Source organism: Rhinocladiella mackenziei (assembly GCF_000835555.1).
Source record: "Rhinocladiella mackenziei CBS 650.93 unplaced genomic scaffold supercont1.7, whole genome shotgun sequence".
NCBI classification, from domain to species: Eukaryota; Fungi; Ascomycota; class Eurotiomycetes; order Chaetothyriales; family Herpotrichiellaceae; genus Rhinocladiella; species Rhinocladiella mackenziei.
This window is the reverse complement of record NW_013550598.1, coordinates 1,656,715-1,675,847: the sequence shown is the minus strand read 5'-3', so window position 1 is coordinate 1,675,847 and position 19,133 is coordinate 1,656,715. Positions and strand designations below refer to the sequence as shown.

General features: G+C 51.0%; 4 protein-coding genes across 4 annotated transcripts; 2 read left to right on the top strand and 2 right to left on the bottom strand.

Moving 5' to 3' along the window:
- Positions 1-1,043: 1,043 nt before the first annotated feature.
- On the bottom strand, positions 1,044-2,849 carry Z518_09402 (uncharacterized protein; the record flags this gene model as incomplete). Its single annotated transcript, XM_013413358.1, has 1 exon — positions 1,044-2,849. One exon carries the CDS (start codon positions 2,847-2,849, stop codon positions 1,044-1,046), a length of 1,806 nt encoding a protein of 601 aa, XP_013268812.1.
- Positions 2,850-12,233: 9,384 nt separating this feature from the next.
- Z518_09401 (uncharacterized protein) lies at positions 12,234-13,379 on the top strand (the record flags this gene model as incomplete). The annotated part of the gene is made up of 1 exon (XM_013413357.1): positions 12,234-13,379. The coding sequence occupies one exon, from the start codon at positions 12,234-12,236 to the stop codon at positions 13,377-13,379; it is 1,146 nt and encodes a 381-aa protein (XP_013268811.1).
- A 658-nt stretch (positions 13,380-14,037) lies between these two features.
- On the bottom strand, positions 14,038-15,153 carry Z518_09400 (mitochondrial thiamine pyrophosphate carrier 1; the record flags this gene model as incomplete). The annotated part of the gene is made up of 3 exons (XM_013413356.1): positions 14,038-14,163; positions 14,222-15,055; positions 15,121-15,153. The coding sequence occupies 3 exons, from the start codon at positions 15,151-15,153 to the stop codon at positions 14,038-14,040; spliced, it is 993 nt and encodes a 330-aa protein (XP_013268810.1).
- A 972-nt stretch (positions 15,154-16,125) lies between these two features.
- Positions 16,126-18,867, top strand: Z518_09399 (uncharacterized protein; the record flags this gene model as incomplete). The annotated part of the gene is made up of 1 exon (XM_013413355.1): positions 16,126-18,867. The coding sequence occupies one exon, from the start codon at positions 16,126-16,128 to the stop codon at positions 18,865-18,867; it is 2,742 nt and encodes a 913-aa protein (XP_013268809.1).
- Between the last annotated feature and the right edge of the window lie 266 nt (positions 18,868-19,133).

Below are 19,133 nucleotides of genomic sequence, written 5' to 3'. Positions count from 1 at the left end.
ATGTACTGGGTGATGATGGCTTCTAGCTTAGTTAATAATGAACTTCATTTCTCACGGGTATTGGGTGAAATCGGCTTCCCAGCAAGCAAGTCCTCAACTAGCCCGAACAGTACTCCTTGGGCACCTAGTCAGTCTTTGCGCATTTGGCAGGCAAAGTGTACATCTCTCCGGACGTGCACTCGAAGCCCGTTTATGGCGGCGTTCTGCAAGACTCTTAAGTCACGTTGTTTGAGCTAAATGTATGTAGGATGTGCCCATGCCTTCCATTCTGTCAAGGCTTCGTCTAGTGTCTGTGGTGGTTGCCGCTACCGCTGTGGGGGGATGGCAAGGGCTGTTGTCGTGAGGATGAGGAAATTGACTTGAGATATCATTTTCTAGTGTTGAAATTTGTTTGGATGTTTGGATGTGGCGTATGGTTGTTCGATCGAACGCAAGAAGTAAAAATTACAGATCCAGCTAACCTGCAGGAAAGAATGTGGTAAGATGGATGGGGAGATGAGCAGAAGCGGGAGAGAAAGAAGTGCATGAAGACAGGCGACACAATAAAGAGCGTCATGAGCTGAAACAGGGATCCAGAGACCAAGAAAGAGATGGGCAAATGTTGGTACTGTATCTTGAGATCCAGCCTGAGAGATGATAAGCATTGGGATCGTATGTCGCGGAGAAGCTTGAATGAGAAAAAGGAGTGGGTTTGCTGTCGAGGGAGCTCACGAATTGAGTTTGATCGCCAATCAAAACTTGACATTTCTCGGGTGAGCCTTGGTACCATATTTTGAGGTAAGGTACACATTTTTATCGTGTCAACCAAAATATATATGGTATCAGTAAGTCCTTCACTCCATACCTGTTCAGCATTTTGTCCAACTTTCCCTTTCCAATGCCACCCTCAAGCTGGCCCGCTTTGATAAAATGTCCATTTTCCTGTGACGAGTAATTAATTCCCAAGCCCCTCACGGCCATTCTGTTATGTCCGTCATAAGCTTCATCAAATACTATCCAGTTCATATAAGGAAATAAATGAAAATGGTGGGAGGAATCCCTTTTCAGTCTTCTTCTGCCTCGGCGTCGGTTTCGGAGTCGGCATCGACATCGGCATCGTCGGAGTCAGAGTCATCATTATCATCAGTCTCCATCGGAACGTCTCCTCGGTGCACCTCGATGCTGTCTTCGTCTTCTGCCTCTGTTTCTTCATCGTCATTATCCGTGTCTTCTTCATTCTCCTCCTCGGCTGACTCTTCATGCTCGACGATGAGTCTTCTGCTCCTTCTTTGCCCTCGCGGTGTCCGATTCGGTTCCGGCTCAAACCCGACAAGCCACCACTCGCCCTTCCTCCTCCCCGGTCGCACAACACCCTCGGCTATGGCCCATTGCTTGAGACCGTCATCGACCTCTTCCTGTTCAATCTTGGAACCATCTCTTTCGAGATGTCGGCCGACGTGTTCCATTCGCTCTTCCCATCCTTTGGGGTCTTCGAATGTTTGGCCGCAAAACCCACATTTGCTCTTGGCGGGAGCTTTGCGGCGGTCAATCCAGCAACGGGCTCGAATGTCCTCGAGTTGCTTTTCGAAGCTGTCTCTCTCTTTCTTCGTCACACTCTCCGCGCTTTTCTTCGTCCCGACCCATGGCGCGTGCATCCTGCGACAGTGCTGCGTGAAGAGATCCTTGCGGTTGAAGTCGTTGTATCCCTTGTGCTGGTTTCGGGCGACCTCTGGTGCACAAGATCCCAAATCACAGCGATAGAATCCCAGCTGAAGGTGTTGAGATGCTACGTGACGTTTCCACTCGTTCTTGCTAGCGAAGGAGGCCCTGCAGCCATAGTGGTGAAAGGTGCAGGGGAAGGACTTGGCTCCTGGAGCTAGTTTCTTCACGGTCTGTCTCTTGCCTTTGGATCGTGACATGTGGACTAAGGCTCCGCGGTTGTGAGAGGGCTTCTGGACCCTCGAACTTGGGTCGATGACTGCTCGGGGAGCTTGGCGGCGCGGTGAACGCAATGAATGGCGCCGAACGGTGGTACTGCGACGTGGGGTACGTTGAGCCGGGAGGAATTCGGAATCGTTGTCGCTCTCGCGAGCTCCACAATCATTCTCCTCGTCTTTGACGGCGTCGTCGTCGTGAATCGACTGTCCCAGGCCAGAATCAGCAGGACTCATGGCCTGTTCTGACAACTCGAGCTCTTCGGGGAGATGGAGTTTGTGATGAAGGGCGTCTTTGTCGTCCATGGGTTCTTCGACAGGTTCTGGGTCTCTCGTGACTTGGAGGTCTCTCATGCTCAATGGAGGATGACTGGACGGGATCGGTGGGGAGGGGAGCGTGGGCACAAAAGAAGGTTGTGGCGGCCAGGAGTGGCTGATGGCTGACGACGCCCCGACTGAAGGGCCATCGAACTCCCGATTCCGTTGGGGGAAAGGAAAATCGTGGGAGCGTCGCACAACATCTGGGCTGAGAGTATAATCGCTGACAGAAGACTCGGTGCTGGATAGGGTGTTTCCCCAAGGATCGGTCGGCGACAGATAACGGAGGTGTCGACACTCGTCAAAATTGTCGTTCCAGGGGTTGAGAACACCAAGTTGGAAGAGCACACTTTCGGATTCATGGCGTTGGTAAGGGGGGCTAAAGCCATGGGCAATGGGATCATAGGCGGTCAAGAAACGGTGAGCGTCAATCGATCCGGGATAATGGGCATTGTTGTGTGTGTCGCCCATTCGAAGAGAGTGAAGTTGGGGATCAATGCAAGGAAACATTTCATGGCCACGCCAGTACGGAGCAGGACTCTCGCACTCATGGCTCTCTTGGAAATACTCGGGCCTCTCACTTCCCAGCAGATCCTGGTAACGTGAATGAGGATGCATGGTGTTGACATCCAGAAGCCCGGATGGATCCTGACCTGTGCAATCGAGATATATCGGGCACGGAAATGTTTCTGCGGGGGAGGTTTCAACAGTGGTTCACGTCGTACTGATAATTGGAAAGGTTGGGTGAAGGAGGGTTGATAGGTTCTGTAAAGGGATGCATACGGGACTATATGAGCTTGTATAACGACGGAAGGGGATAAAGTCGCTCAACAGAACTCCTCGAGTGTAAAAAAAGGGGGCCGAGAAAAGCGTGCGAGCGTGAACCTCGCAGAATTGGGTAGTGGATTGACATGAGTACAGCCCATGGAAATGGTGGAATACGGGGGGTGGAAGTATACCCTTGCCAATTGATGGAGGCGATACAGCAAATTCAGAGGTGCAGAGCCGCATTCTCCGCCCAAACGGGAAACCTTTGCATTAGACGAACGACTAGGTACGGGTAGTGTGACGCCCTGGAGCAGCGATTTGGCTGGTCCAAGGTCAGGTGCGTGTCACACGCCTGTTGTCGATGTGTGAGTGGTAAACTTTGGGGGCCTTTGGGACCAGGATTCTCGGTACCCTGTGGTGTTTGGTTGGTCGATACCAAACCGGTGTATGGCTGTGTATTTGTTGGTCAGGCAAAAGCCGTCGCCTGGTGACGCCTCGTAGGCAGCCCAGGTCTCTCAAAAGGCCCCCTAAGATGTTTGTCCACTGCCACCACTCTTCTCTCGAACAAGGCGCTTGCGATCATCGGGGCTTTCTTCTTTGTGTGGTCGTTGTCCCCTCCCCCAACCCCCTGCATGGCCCCGGCATCACAACATCAAACACACACTCTTGGCGCAGGGTTGGGCTGATTCGTTTTGGTGCAAAGAGTTGCCCATCTTCCTGCGCGGAGCTCGGTTATTTTTCATCGTCAGTGATGTTGGAGGTGGTTGTGGCGTGTCCGGTTCAGGTAACAGGTTTTGAGGTCCCGAACAAAGCCTGTCAGGGGATGGTAGCTCGATTTGGTAGGACGAAGCATAAGAGGGTGAGGTTAAGCGAAGATTGAGGGAAAGCTATGTGTGACGGAATCGTCCGGGGGTGGCGAAATGAGGCCTGGGTCAGAGCAAAAGTCCATTCGCGGTTTGGGAGGCCATTGGATTAGGGCATGAGACGGGTACCCCGAGAGAAAGGGTCGGCTCGATCGTGAAGGAACTAGCGGACCGGATAGCAGAAGGGAAGCTTGTAACGGGTTTTAAGGTTCGAGGCTCGAGACTAAAACGCGAATTAACCCCCAACACCATTGCTGCAGGGGTCTTTGCGGGAGATACTAAGAATACTCTCAAGCGTCGAGGAATACGAGAACAGACCTTTTTTGGGTCATGAAATGTATTTGAATGGCGTCAGGGAAATCGACTTTGGTGGTTTGTGGCTTGGCGTCTGTCATCATCTTGGAGGTGCAGTGCATTGGGGACTGCGTCGGAATAGCCCGAGGGGACAATGTTTTGAGAGACCACATGTGAACGGGAGACAGAAGAAGCTGGTGGAGCTGGGACAGAAGAGAGCCGCGGAAGGAAGGGCATTAGACGAAGTGTGACAAGGATTTGAGAGGTGTCTTTCTCGAACTAAATCGCACAAACATTTGGTTTTGGAGGGGGGGGTGGGGTTTGATCGTCATAGTCAGTCAGGCCGTGAGTGAGTTGAAGTTTTCGGGGAGATGATGGATGATGACTGGTGGTTAGCATTTGGTTGCCAGAGATGTGTAAGCGCAGTTTCATGGATCACAGAACCCAGTCCTCAGTTCAGCTCGGGTCAGTTCAGTTCGGTTCGGCGCAATTTAAGTGAAAGATCGAACAACTCATCGAAGGCGCTCTACATTGGCGGCCAGGCCGAGACAAGACGAAGGCATCTGATGTAGCAGAAACGCAACCATTGTGGCAGCTAGCTGGAGGTGGGAGAGAAAAATGGAGATCTGATGCGGGAGCTCAACTGTTGGGGCTGGTTGGCCGCCACCAGCGCAAAACAAGCACATTCAACAAACAACCCATCAATCAACTTGACCATTTTGGTAATGAGACTAAACTAAACATCAAAGTTTACTTTCGGATTCCCCCATTCCCGGCGGTACCTAGGGAGAACAAGAATTCGAGCATGGGTCTATCTTGCTTTCCCTGGTCCTGGTACTTCTGAAGGATGGAAGAAGGGGATTGTCCGTTATGAGTACCAAGGGGCTCTGAGTCATCGATTGAGGCATCTACACCGCATCTGCCTCAATGGGCAATGCGTCAGGTAGCGATATATAGCATAAACGAAAACCCCCTCTTTGTGGCTTAATCTAGACCCTCTGTCGGACGCCACCGGATTTTCACTCATGATCTATCTTCGTGGCCGAGAGGAGTTCAGAGTCCCCAATGTTGGTGATGAAATGGACATCAGACAAGTGAGGTGATGTGCATGATCCAATTGAAGGCCCACAGCCCGCGTGAATCTGATCGAACAGCCTCCGAAGGCAAACACAGACAAGTTCGTAACTCACGGTACTACGGTAACTTTGCTTGTATCACGACCATGCCCACAAAATGCCGGTGATGTAAGAAATTCAGGCACCGTAACTGCAAGGTCGAAGGCCCAGCGTCCCTGTATCACATTTGCTACGCTGCAATCGCCCTCGTGCCGTCCCTCTCCGCCGAGAGCATATCTCTTCAATTCCGGCATCCAGCATCCGGCATCACCCAGTCAAAATCATTCCTCCACTGACACCCTCTCTCCTACATTCTTATAATGTGTTTCGGTGTTCACCCCCTGTTCCCTACCAGTCGCCTATCCCAGTCCCCAGCTTAGCGAATCGCACTCTCGTGTCCTCCTCTCAGACAAACAAATGATAATGACACATCTTGGCGGGAATTTATTGGGAGAAACAAGAATTCCGGCTGCTCCCTTCTGCTCGCTTATTCCTCTTGATCACGAGCTGGACTGTGCGACTTGGAAGGACGGCGACTGAATTTTCTGGAGCGAGTTCCTTGGTGCTAGACGCCCCTGTCGTTCTCGAGGTAAAGAAATCTCTTAGGTCTCCTGCGACTAAGCCAATTCGTCTCTTGTCCTCCGCTCCCCTTAGATATCGAGATCTCTTGCTGGCCACGTGGTTTTCCCTGCAAAACTCGAGCCATTTTCCTTCCCCCCCGAGCCGCGCGATCAGCCTCTTTCCCCTCTCTTGGGCCCTTACCCTCCAACCAAAACTTCACCCATCTCTCTGTTGCCCATCCGAGCCCTCTCGAACCGGGATTCCCTGCCCTACTTTTTACGTGAAGATTCAACGTCCCAAAAGTGGATGATGCTTTTGCAACTTGCCTCCAATCCAATTCAGCATGCCTATCTCGCTCTTTTCAACGGCCCCCGGTTGAGCCTCATGAATTCGCCTATCACTTTCCTCGGACTGCCCGTTTGGGATCCATGTTCCACCATCCACACCTCCCCCTCGCAAATTCAGTTAAGGGAATCCTTTTTGCTCCGGCCATTTGGTCCCCAATTCCGAGCAAATCATTGTTTCAATCTGAAAAATTTCGTCACGCACACATCCGTCCAGATTCCGGCTGTTGTCATTTGTTCCCTGTTCCCTGCATCACTTCCTCTTGGACCCCCTCGACTAACCACCATCAAACCTCGCGCACTCGCTGATTGTCACTTCATCCCCCGGCAACATGATTCTGGACTCGACAAGCTCGTCTTCCAACGATCGGGGCCGCTCTTGGTAACGCCGTTGCATTCCAAATCCAGGTTGGTGGCGTTTCCCCTTCGTCTCGATCAGGTTCCGCCGTATGCCCCAAGGATGATGGACAAATCGGTGGGGGACTACGTGCATGCAGCTGCCGACGACCATACTCTTCTGGGCTCTCGTCTAAAATCCTTTGATCAGTCTAAATTTATCCCAAGCCAGGCCAGTAGAATTATCCAGGGTGGCAAGCATACCTCCATGACCATGGCTCGTCTCTCTGTCCTGGCGTGTCCCCTCCGGTGTCCAGGTCGCGATCGTTTTCGTCTTCCCTCTCTAGTACCGTCCCTAGTGTGAGCGTGAAACTTGTCATCCTCCTCGGAGCGGTATGAAGATTGATGACAGACGGGCATGAAGATTGCTCGAAGTGGAGATAGGGATAACGGTCTTCCTCGTTGAGGAGAGTATGGTCTGCGGTGACCTCTGTGGGCATGACGAGGGCCTTGAAAGTATTCGTGTCGTTCTCCCGCATGTTGTTCCGCAATCTGAGGCAGTTCTAACAAAGCGGTCGGAATACTGTCGTCGGAGGATCCTCGGTCCAGGTGTGGGAAGGTCCCAATCTTGCATGCGCACTGGCAATTGTCAGCCAATCCTCTCTCCAGCTGCAACATACTGTAGTTATCGGTTGGATGCCCATCCAGCAGAAGCTTCATACTCATTCTCTCCGCGTCAAAGTCGACATCGTAGTACCGACTTCGGTCTGTAGGCTCACCACCGTAGATAACCCGTTGTTCAGAAGGTGAGAATCACCATCGGCGAGTATGTCTGACCAAGGACGTGCTTCTTAATGATGGTAGGCGCCCATATTTTCTGCCTCCGTCTTTGTATCGACCTGCTTCCGAACTTGATGAATCTGAGTTTGATTACGACGTCTCCTTGCATCGTGCGTAGCCACCTTCAATCATCCTCGCACGACCCATGGATTGGGCACCTTTTCGTGACTTTTGTCTCCTTCTTTTGTATGCTGATAAGCTCCCTTTGTGATCATGCACATAGTGATGTCTTGTTTTGGTTGATCGGTAGCGCTCTCTAGCTTCTTCCCTACATGTTTGGCATATTGTTTTGGCCGGGAATTGTCCTAGTGGAATAGGGCGCTTGTAATGATGGCGAGTAGATCTGAACGGTCCACAAATGTCACATTTATGCCTCATAGCCGACGGGGGCAGCCATATGAGGTGGAAAGGGCGCGGGAAGTCCATGCTGCTGATTCTGTATGGGAACTGCTCCTCCTGGTACATTGGCTGGAAAGGGTAGTAGCTGTGGAAAGATGGGGGGAGGGTGACTTGGGATTGGATATGGGAGTACAGAATAGATCTCGGGAGCTGGACCTGGGAAGAATTGTGGTGGGGGTTTTGCAATCTGTGCTGGGTTGTTGTTTTTGTCCTTCTGACTTGAATTCTCTGGATTTTTGCTGCGGAAGGTACATGTTGACATGTTGTGATTGAGCCTGTGATGATGTGGGATCTATTGGGGAGGGTTCCTTGGTTGTGCAGCAGGACGAAGATCGGAGAAGTTGGGTGCAGGTAAAGTGAGTTGACCGTCCATGGAAACACATTGAGCGTGCTGGTTTGCCGTGAGTCCCTGGCAAAGAGTGAGCGCGTGCTTCGAGGAAGCAATGTTTCAGCTAGTAGTTTTCCAGCGAAAGGCCAATTGAACTTCATCCTGACGTAGTAAGGACGCTTATCTGGACCACGTTCAATCCAAACTGAACGAGGAGGATTTGGATGTATCCCAGACAGAAGCGCTATCGGTGAAAGAGCAGTCATGAAGTGAAGGTGATCAACAAGAACTAACCTGGGACTAGATTTGTCTTCGTCCTGAAATCCAAAGCAGGCGTCGTAGGAAGGGGAGGATGTGTGCACGTTTGCTGGGCAATGGCAGTAGTCTCGGTGCTTGCCACATGATGAGGCCGAAGAAAGGTAACAACCCGACCCCAGTGAACGCGGCGAATGTCTGCAAAGACAAAGCAGAAATAAACTGCACGAGGTGGTTACACGTAAAATGCGTCCCTGGAGCACACATAATGCGCAAATATATCAAGCTTCTCATCATGAAAGACGCGGTGTTGGGTAAAAGCCAAGATGAAATGTAAGTGGAATGAGGAGGGAACTCGAGAAAAGAGAACCACGTTACTAGAGCTCGAGGCATTGGAATATTCGCTGCTTGATTCGCGTGCACAAACATATGGCGTGAGCAAAAAAAGCAAAAAACTTTTTCCACAAACCCCTTCGACATGGCGGCTGTGGGGAGTGAAACCTTCGAGGACTTTTCTGATCAGAGATCAGAACCCTCGTCAACTCGGGTCCCAGGACTCGAGAAGACTTAAATTCTGTCGAATTGGGAATCGAAATGGTATCGTTTTGCTTAGCGTAGACTCCGAACCGCCTTCACAGTTGTCAACAAGTTGACGGCTGCTTCGGTGAGCACATGAAGTGAGTTGGTTCATATCCCACTCTGGCCACGTTGGGGACCTTTGCGTCATGACCACTTTTCTGCGGATTCAAATAAGGCATTGATCTTTCCAGAGGACGTGTGATCAGAGGATTATTCTGCTGCAACCACCTTCCCCAGAGCATGTATCCGGTCTTGTATCTTGTGATCCTGCTTCCGCAACGGCTTTCGAAAGGAACAAAGCCCTACAGGGTTTCCAGTTGACTCACTGCTTGTGCCAGAGATACAACATCAGGTTCTCGATGTCGGCATTAACATCAAACCCCATCTGGAGATGTACGCTGTCTTCCTGCTTCGAGTCTTGCATAGAGCCTGCTACGTCAAGGTCCTGGAGTCCTGTCCTCTCAAACTTGACTTTCGAGGAAGCGCTTACTGATAGCCCAGACTCTGTGCATCGGTGACCTCTCTTATCGCTGAACGGTCTCTTGTGGCTTTGATTCAGCATGGGAGATATTCGCACACAGATGCGGCAATCAAAATCCTCGTTAATATTATATTCAAATCCAGGGGGAACCACCTTTTCGACGGCTTGATTCATATTGTTCTCGGCCGCGCAGAAGAGCCTAGTATGACAATGACAGATCTTTTGATGGCCTCGGTTACTCGCGTCGTGCACCATGGGTAACAAATATTTGAGGTGCATACGATCGGTATGAAAGAAGATGAACCAGAATTGTTTGTCGCTGTCAGTTTACGGCCCTTGGCAACCAGGAAACCCTCTCTGGGGCTTTGGTGGACGCTTACCCTCTGCCCCTGTAAAGTCAGTGGTCCGGACCGCTTTGTGGGGTAGAACTGCTTGTCGAAGACTTTCGCATGCGAAGCCCGTCCAGGGGAAATTGTTCCAGTTAAGGGTTTATTGATTGAAATCGTCCGCAATCGTCTGTGCTACAGATGTCAAAACGACGCCTTCACGTCTGGTGCCACGGAAGCGGTTTCCTTAACAGTACTCTCGATGGCTCCGGAAAATCAAGGAAAGTCTGCCGAGTGGAGTTTCACCGACAAGGCTGGATCACGTGATCAACTCAGTTGGAGCCAACGGAGTCCATGAGTCAGGGAATGGAGACTGGCTCAGTCGACTTGGCCGGATCGGTGGGAGCCAACAGAGCTAATAGAGCACCCATGAATATATACATATATACGAGCGCATTACCAGGTAATCCGATGTAGTCAGCCTCGTCTTCAATCATACTCCTACCAATTGGTACATCGACTCCCTCTGTGCTGACCTCCTTGCATAGTTCCCTGCTACACTATTGCCCTCATCGTTAGGAAACATCTACGTGGCATAAGATTGTTAGAGGGGTCGATATCTACAACAGAAAGGCATAGGTGTAGCGCAGCACGAGGCGAGGATAAGCGCTTATCGATCTTCCGATTCCTTCTCTGATCTGCCCTCCCATCAAAATCACATTCATCGCTCAATTGAATCATTTCTCTTCATCCAATTTCGTGCCGATAGTGGTCGCTTATCCGGTTGAGTCTCAACACTCGGGCTTGGCTCGGTTTTTCGCGACAACCGTTTTCCTTGTTGAGGCTACCAGTCTCGCTAACTGCATTTGGCCATATTCGGGCAAGCAGCCGTCAGTTTCTTCTCTTTGCATGCCACCCAGACCAAAAGCAACGGTGAAGATCAAGATGATAACTCCCAAAGAAACACTGATGCCGACGCCGACCTTGACAAGCCATTGTTGTTGTTGTTGCCGCCGCTACTCTGTACAGCGCTGCTTTGAAGAACAGCAAGATTTTACGCAGGGTCGGTAAGCCAGACCATTCCGCCTTTCATCTTTCCCTGGGCGCTCCCAACGAAATTGAAGAAGATGGTGATGTCCTTTGTAGCGGTACCATTGAGGGAGGCATCCGCGTTCCATGCCCAGGAACCCTATATGGCGGGAATTTTCGCGCTGGCGAAAGCTTTTCAACGAAGTTACCCACCGAAATAACTGTACAGATCCAAGTCAATGACAATTATGGGAAGCTATATCCCACTCATTGATATAAGTGTTGCTAGCATCCAAGACAGATTGCTCTTCATCAAGTTTGGAACTGCAATATGGCGGAGCCATGCCCCATCGATTTGCAGAGAGAGAGGAAGCAGCGGATCCATGGGGGTTGCTGTTGCGATAGGCGAGCGGTCAATTGTGGCGGCCACTGAATAGTTCTCATCGGGGACGACATAGGAGGCTTCATTGATGAGAGCAACTGAGAAGGCATTAAAGGGGTCGTTGATTCGGCTGTGATGTTGCCAAGAAATCTAACATCCTATCAGATATTGAAGATCATCATGCTCAGCAGAGAGACTGATTCTTGATAAGGCGGTGATAAATTGGTCCAAGACCTCATAAGGTCGTGCTAGTAGCCGGTCGAACCACTCTTTTAAGGCAATGGGACTGGGGAATGGACATGTTCACGCTTGTTTCGTAGAAATTTGCCCGACCGCGTAGGCATGGAGAATCCGTACGTACCACATGTTCAAGCGGAGCGTATCGAGTCCTGAGGGGTGTACATCGTCCAAGATCATATGTTGGAATACTAGACTCGGACAAGAGAAGAACTTGGTACAAAATGAGCCGGTTTTCGTGGAGTCTTCTCCGTCGAAACATTGAAAACGTTCAGACTTTCATGGCCTTGTTCTAGGAGAAAGCTCGTGCAACTCCTGCAAAATCTTCCATTGATCAAACTCCACCAGGAGCCTCAAACTTACCGTCAAGATCTTGGTCTCCAGGTTGGAACTGGACACTGATCTCCTCCAAAAGAGCCGAGGGAGAAACTCTTGCAACTCGAAAGATTTGAGTAATCATTTACACAGACCAGGCAATACGCAAAGTCAGATTTCTGTTCCACGAATTTTCCTCCAGCTGCCACAAAAGAAAGAGCGAGAGGGCAAGGCTCCATGATCCCCAACAGATTCTTGGCAGGTGTCATCGCGTGGAGTTTTGAGACTGAATGCTGATTGGCGGAAAGACCTTACGCCATCTGTTCATGCTTTTTGGCTTCAAGGTTCTCCAAAGAGTCCGGGGCTGGCGACCTGGCATGAACAGCCTGTTCAAAGTTGTCAGAAACAAAAAATCTGCTTGACGATGCACATATCTTCGCTGCCGCAATTCCTTATCGGTGTCACATGGTGTCATGCTATTGTCTGAATTCATACCTGTTTGAAGTTAAAAAGTCACTGCGAGTTTCACCTCCAAATCCAAACATTCACTATGCCGCCATTCAGCAAAGCAGACACCGATTTATACCGCAAAGATGTGGCATCCGGCGGTCGACATCTCTCCCCCACAGAGCGCGAGAAACTCCTTCAACCATACCTCCCAGACCCGTACCCTGACGCCTCCCAAATGAACTCCAGATCGTCCACGACAGCAACGCGCCAGAAATCGCGAAGGCGTAAACGAAGAGTCCGCCCCTTCCTCAAGTCCAAGCTTCACCTCCTCGTTTCCTTGCTCATCCGGTTCGTTTTCGGCGTCTACATCCGCCTACGTCAGATCTACCATGCTACGTTAGATCGTCTGTTGGCCATTCGACACTATCATCATCGCACCCCCGAGTACATACAAAGAGATGTGAAGAACCTTGAAAGAATCCCAGAACATTTGAGCGTGATCCTCAAGTTCAAGTCAGAGGAGGATGGTGGACTAGAAGCACTGACGGATGAAGTGGCCGAGCTTTGTGCTTGGTCCGCAGCCGCGGGTATCCCTCTGTTAAGTGTCTATGAAAAGTCAGGAATCTTGAAAACATACATGGCATCTTTGCAGGAGTTGGTAAATCAGAAGCTTGCATCCTACTTTGGTCCCGCTCCTGCCGCACCAAGTCTGAGAATATTTGCTCCCAATCACCCTTCGATGAGTTCTTCACCATCTCCGTCACCCCAAATCTCGGCCCAGACGGCAAATGGATCGAATGGCTCGACCGCGGCCACGAAGCGACAGCACTTGGACCTCCTCCTTCTCTCAGCGACAGACGGTCGAGATACCCTGGTCGACCTAACGAGGACGCTAGCGGAGATGTCGCAAGCACAAAAAATCAGGCCAAAGGACATAACATCCAACCTCATAAACGCCGAGATCAGCGCAACCACTGCAATCACAGACTCACGGCAGACCAATGGCCACGGCATAAGATCACCGGCCAAGGAAGTCGATGTCGGGGAGCCCGATTTGGTTATCGTCTTTGGCCCCTACGTGAAGCTCGACGGCTATCCACCTTGGCAAATCCGATTGAGCGAGATCTTCTGCGTCGGTGATTCAGGGGGGGATGTCTCTGGGAGCGGGAATACCGGGGTGGAGTATCAGGGTTTTCTACGGGGCTTGTGGAAATACGCTGGTGCAGAGATGAGGTTTGGACGATGAGAGATATCATAGATTGACGTAGATTATGAAGGGAATTGTTCCCGTTGTATTAGACTCTCATACCAAATAGGAAAGGGAATATGGGCATTTGACTCGATGCAGAGGTGTGGCACATTAAAAGCGCAGGGCGTACAATTTCCCTTTTCGCATGGGTCTTTCAAACTCAAATGCGGCGCCATGATTATCCTTCCATTGGCCCTTGGATGGCCGCGAACGCATGCATATTGGGTACGGCACGGTAATGTAAAAGGTGCAAAAATAGCGTCACTTTCATCATGCTTTCTGTCCCAACTCTTCCCCAGTAGGGTTTCTCTGGGACATAGTATGCAGTCTACTGGGCCTTGCTACCGTTTGCGACGGAAGATTTGCGAGTCGTCGAGGCCTACCTTGCTCGTTAACATCGACCAGGTCAAGAGACTGATTGGGAAAGACTTACAGTGATTCAAGACGGTAGAACGTGCTTCGTATCCGATTACCGGGGGTCGGAGCAATGGAGAAAGCCTGTGAGACTTCGTATTCCGCACATTTTTTGGGATCTGTTACCTATTTGGGGGTAGGAGTTGGCTGTCATTTTCAAGTTTTTGGTGACGTTGTGGATAGGCAGCCTTCTTGAATCATATCCATCAAGCGAGAATAACAGCTACGATCTGTTCACGTCTCAGTCGTCAAAGTCATCATCATAGCCAGTGTACATTTCCCACATCTCATCATTTCGGTCGGAGTTTATGAGTGAGTGCAGGACCCGCTCGTACGTCCACATTGTGACTGCTGATGCTGGTGCGGCCTGTCGGTCTGGTCAGAACCTTGTAGAGGGGTCCAACCTTGTTTGAGTCGAAACTCACCTTGACTAAACTGACAGTCAGGCCACGGTACCAGCCTCGGGTGCCTTCTTTTCTCCAGATCGCCGCAAGGCCGCGAATGACGCCTCGGTATTCAGGGATATTAGTGTGGATGTACCTCGTCCTCGTGGGCCCTTGCACTTGCAGTCTCTTTCTGACTAAATCGAGCGGAAAAACAGCTGTCTTTGCAAAGACGCTCGCAAAGACTCCTGCAGTTGCATCACCTGATCCAAAGGGAAGTGTTTTGCCACCAATGTATTGGTGCAGAAACTCGTAGCTCATGAAAAAGAGACCCATGTAAGGCACAATCTGTCCGAGTGCGGCGCTGAGGCCCCTGAAAAAGCCGCTTGGCCCTTCATGTCGAGTGATGTCTTGCACGGACTGGAAGAGGCCTTTGTAGACCGGTATTGGCCCCTGTGCGGCGAACCTGGTTCGAAGAAGATCCAATGGGTACGTCACTGAAGTCGCGGCGGCACCGGCACCGGCACCACTGATGAAAGATTCAGCTGATGGTGGAGGACGGGTCGGAAGGAGGCTTTGGGCCTGGGTGAGAGAACGATACGCGGCAAATTGAACACCGCCATAGCAAACATACATCAGCTCCGCGGGAATATTGCCTTTCCATAAGGCGCGAATGCCCTCTTGCCTTACGATGGCCCTAAGAGTGGAAAAAACTCCTTTGTAAATTGGACCTTTGATGCCATCGCAGGACAATGGATCCGAAAGAGAGTGCGGCTGAAGCTGTAGTCTGATCTTGACGACGTCGAGGGGGGCGATGCAGAATCTGGACACGAGGCCCGCAACTCCTCCGGCTATCACAACCTGCTGTCTCGTGCCCTATTGAATTGATAAGTGTATCGGCCAATATTGTGGCTGTCGGGGGAAAAGACGCGCTAACTGACCTCATCTTTGAGCCTCTCTACCTCCGCCGACATGCGCCCGAACTGTCTACCTGCTGGCCGTGTGTAACGGTGGCAATCTTGGGAGGCAGATTCAGCTGGTTGTAATGGTGAGGTCGGCGGGGAAGGATGAGATGGCGCTGCGTGTATTGAGCCGCACCCAGGCGAAGAGACTTGGTCACCGTATAAAACTACCACAGGTTGAGCTCGGAGTTTGGATTCTGGAGTAGCATTTGGCGATCGGGGAATACGAATAGGTAGAATGATGAATTATTGTATCCTCCTGAATAAAGTAGAGGAAGTCATATCGTCCGACACGTGATCTCGCGTCAGAGGCGGGACGTGCCTGATATCGAGGTAGCCCATCAAGACAAGTGCTCTGCTGATTGAAATGAACTTCTTGATGGCGGGGAAGGGTCGGACAAAATGCCTGGCTGGCTAGACGTATATACATAATCGTCGTCCTGAAGACAAAATCCACTATTAGAACGGAAGGCCGTTTTCCATACAACGTGGTGCTTTGGCTCTTGTGTCTTAACAAACGCTTCACCACCATTATGCAGTGATGAATTTCGGTAACTGACGTGCACCTACCGTTTGTGATCCCTAAAGCTTTTCTGTTTTCAACTTCACAGACGAATTTGGGGACAACACAGGATGTAGACGTCCTTCCACTTCCGTGAATGCTCTCAGTGCGATCAACCCCACCGTAGTCCTCACTTTCCCAGATCAAACAGGCAGAACTGGTCGATCCACAACCGGCGCCCACGGGAGGACATGTATCGATACAGAATATGTCAGATCAACCAGCAACAGGCCGAGAAAGACCTTCTGTGTGGCATAGCCCGGCGAAGCACTGAACACCCACAGTGCTTCGCTAAAGAGCGCGCCATTAGGCGCAACCTCTTCTACCTTGTTTGTATGTGTTTACGGCCACTCCGGCAATCCCCATCTTCACTGCTCCTCCTCGAACCTGTGCAATCCAGCTTTGTGAAATTTGATACGAACATGGCCGGCAATCCTCAAGACTACCGAGAATATCTCCCCATGTCCAAAGAGTTCAAAGAGGCGCTGTTGGCCTCGGTCCCTGATGGGAATAAGAGACGGAAAGGAATGGACAAAACTCATCTAGCCGATCGTCAACCTCTTTCGAAGACCCCAGGTACGAAAAAGAGTCAAAATCAGAGCATCCTCAACTTCTTCGAGAAGTCGGACAAAACAAATGAATATACCCGTGACACCAGGGCCAGCATGCCATTGTTCTTCAGTGACGGTCGGCAAGGTTCCAATTCGCCTGAATTGCCTAGAAGAACACCAGGTGCCGCCAGGGATGCAATGATAACGAGATACAACGAGGATAAAACCCCAGTCAAGAGGAGGCGAACAGACCAAGATTTCGCCGATTTCGTTGTCCGCACACCGTCTCCTGGGTACGACGGCCGCCACCGGGAGGATGAATCCCGGGCGGCGATCCCAGTCCAGAATCAGGACCAGGGAAAGCCATTGAAGTACCGGGGAGGCTTCCTGGTAGATTCAAGCGACGAGGAAGATGGCGACGAGGTTGTTACCGTCGTCAATGGCGCCGACTCGACGTCCGTTCCGGATGAAGTAGGAAATATCGATCCAGGCTTTTTGGACGCCATTCACATCGATACAGGAGAACTCCTCAAGTCTTCGGACCTCAACAATGAAGAAACGACAGATCGCGACCGGCGTCGACGTACGGACCACGACGCGGAAACTGTACCAGAATTGACTCGTGAAGCGACAAGTATGTTGATTGATGAAGACTTTGGTGACGATGATTTCGAGAACGAGGAATGCTTTGAGGATGGGGAAGAATATATGGAGCGACGATGGATGGAGGAACAAAGAGAAATGGAGATGGAACTTGATGAAGATTCGAAATCTGAGAGTGGTGGTGAGAGTATCAGAACACCGCGAAGCATGGTCGAATATGACGCCCTTACTGAAACAGAGGAAGGAGATGGCGTTGCTGTCTGTCCAATATGCAATGGGAATTTGAGAGGGCTTTCTGAAATCCAGGCATCATCTCATGTCAATGCTTGCCTTGATGGCGATGCTGAACCACTACCAAAGGAGTCTGAGTTCAGTGGAGCCATTCAAATGGACGAACCGGGCCGGCAGACTCCTGGTAATCGTACTTGGGGCGGTTCTGATGTTCCTGCCCCGAAACGCTTTCAACGGGCGGCAATCGCACGACCTGCTCAGGCCAATCCGTTTTCTCTCACAAAAGACACCAAAGGAGCTTCAGCATTCGTTCGGTTGATGTCCGGCCATGCAGAAGATGCTGCTTGGGCCGAAGCCGCGGCCAATGAGGCTCAGTCTCGTGGGAAACCAGCGCATCAACGAACCTGCCCCTTTTACAAGATCATACCAGGCTTCCATATCTGTGTCGACGCATTCCGGTACGGGAAGGTTGAAGGGCAAAATGCCTACTTCCTCAGTCATTTCCACAGTGATCACTACATTGGACTGACGTCTTCCTGGTGCCACGGTCCGATATATGCCAGCAAAGTCACCTGCAATCTTATACTACAGCAGCTGAAAGTTGATCCAATATGGGTAGTGCCACTCGAGTTTGAGAAGAAGGCCGAAGTCCCCGACACCAAAGGCGTATTCGTCACCATGATTCCGGCCAACCACTGTCCTGGTTCGTCTTTATTCTTGTTCGAGAAGACCACCGGCAAGAACAGGGACGGATCTCCAAAGTCAACTCGCATCCTCCATTGCGGCGATTTTCGTGCTTGTCCAGCTCATGTCGGTCATCCACTCCTACGGCCTGATGTGGTTGACGGCGTCACTGGTCAAACCAGACAGCAAGTAATCAACACTTGCTATCTCGACACGACTTATCTCACTCCTAAATACGCCTTTCCTAGCCAACAAGACGTTATTGATGCTTGTGCCCAGATGTGTATCAGTCTATCCAAGGAGATTGTTGACCCGGAAGATGGCTGGGAAAGAACGAAGGCCGAGCGGGCCAGCAGTGCCATGAAGGAGTTCCTGGCACGGAGTGAGAAGAATGTCATTAAGGAAGAAGATCCTGATGCCCGCCAACCGAAAACGCGGGGACGTCTCCTCGTGGTCATTGGCACCTACTCCATTGGCAAAGAAAGGATCTGTCTGGGCATTGCTAAAGCCCTGAACTCGAAGATTTACGCACCGCCGTCCAAAATGCGCGTCTGCCTTTGTCTTGAGGACGCCGAACTCAACGCACGACTGACCAACAACCCCCTCGAGGCACAGGTACACATGCAGACACTGATGGAGATCCGAGCAGAGACATTGCGCGACTACCTTGTGACTTATAAAGGCCATTTCGCCCGTGTCGTTGGTTTCCGACCCACAGGCTGGAATTATCGGTCACCAACCTCTCGCTTCACGGAAAGCCCCGCTGTGAGCACGGTGCTTTATTCAGACGGATGGAAGAGTCGCTTCACAATGCGCGATCTCGTACCCCAGCGAGGAAGTACTCGAGAATCCAGCTGTTTTGGGGTACCATACTCAGAGCACAGCTCTTTCAGAGAGTTGACGATGTTTTGTTGTGCGTTGCGGATCAATCGCATTGTCCCGACTGTCAATGTGGGAAGCGCGAGGACCAGGGAAAAGATGAAGGCGTGGATCGAGAAGTGGGATGCAGAGAAACGAAAGAACGGACTGTTCAAAGTTGAGGCCGGGGCTGAGGGATGGGGGAGTGGCGATGGACAGTTGAGATATGGCGTTTAAGATGCGGGTGGAAAAGAGAAACCTCCCAAGGCATGTACAGGGTACATTTGTTGCTATTTGATATCTGTGACCTCAAGGTCACGCTGCCTGTGCTTGAGTTGCTGGCGGACGAGGTTTGATAACATCGTCCCTCGTTCGAACACTGGTATCGCCGGTATGAGACCGGTGTCGAAGCCCAATAGATCCAAAGCAGGCCATTCGAAGACATTTCCCTTCCACTGCAAACCTTTGCTGGATGATATCCTTCCCTTTCGACTATTGAGCCA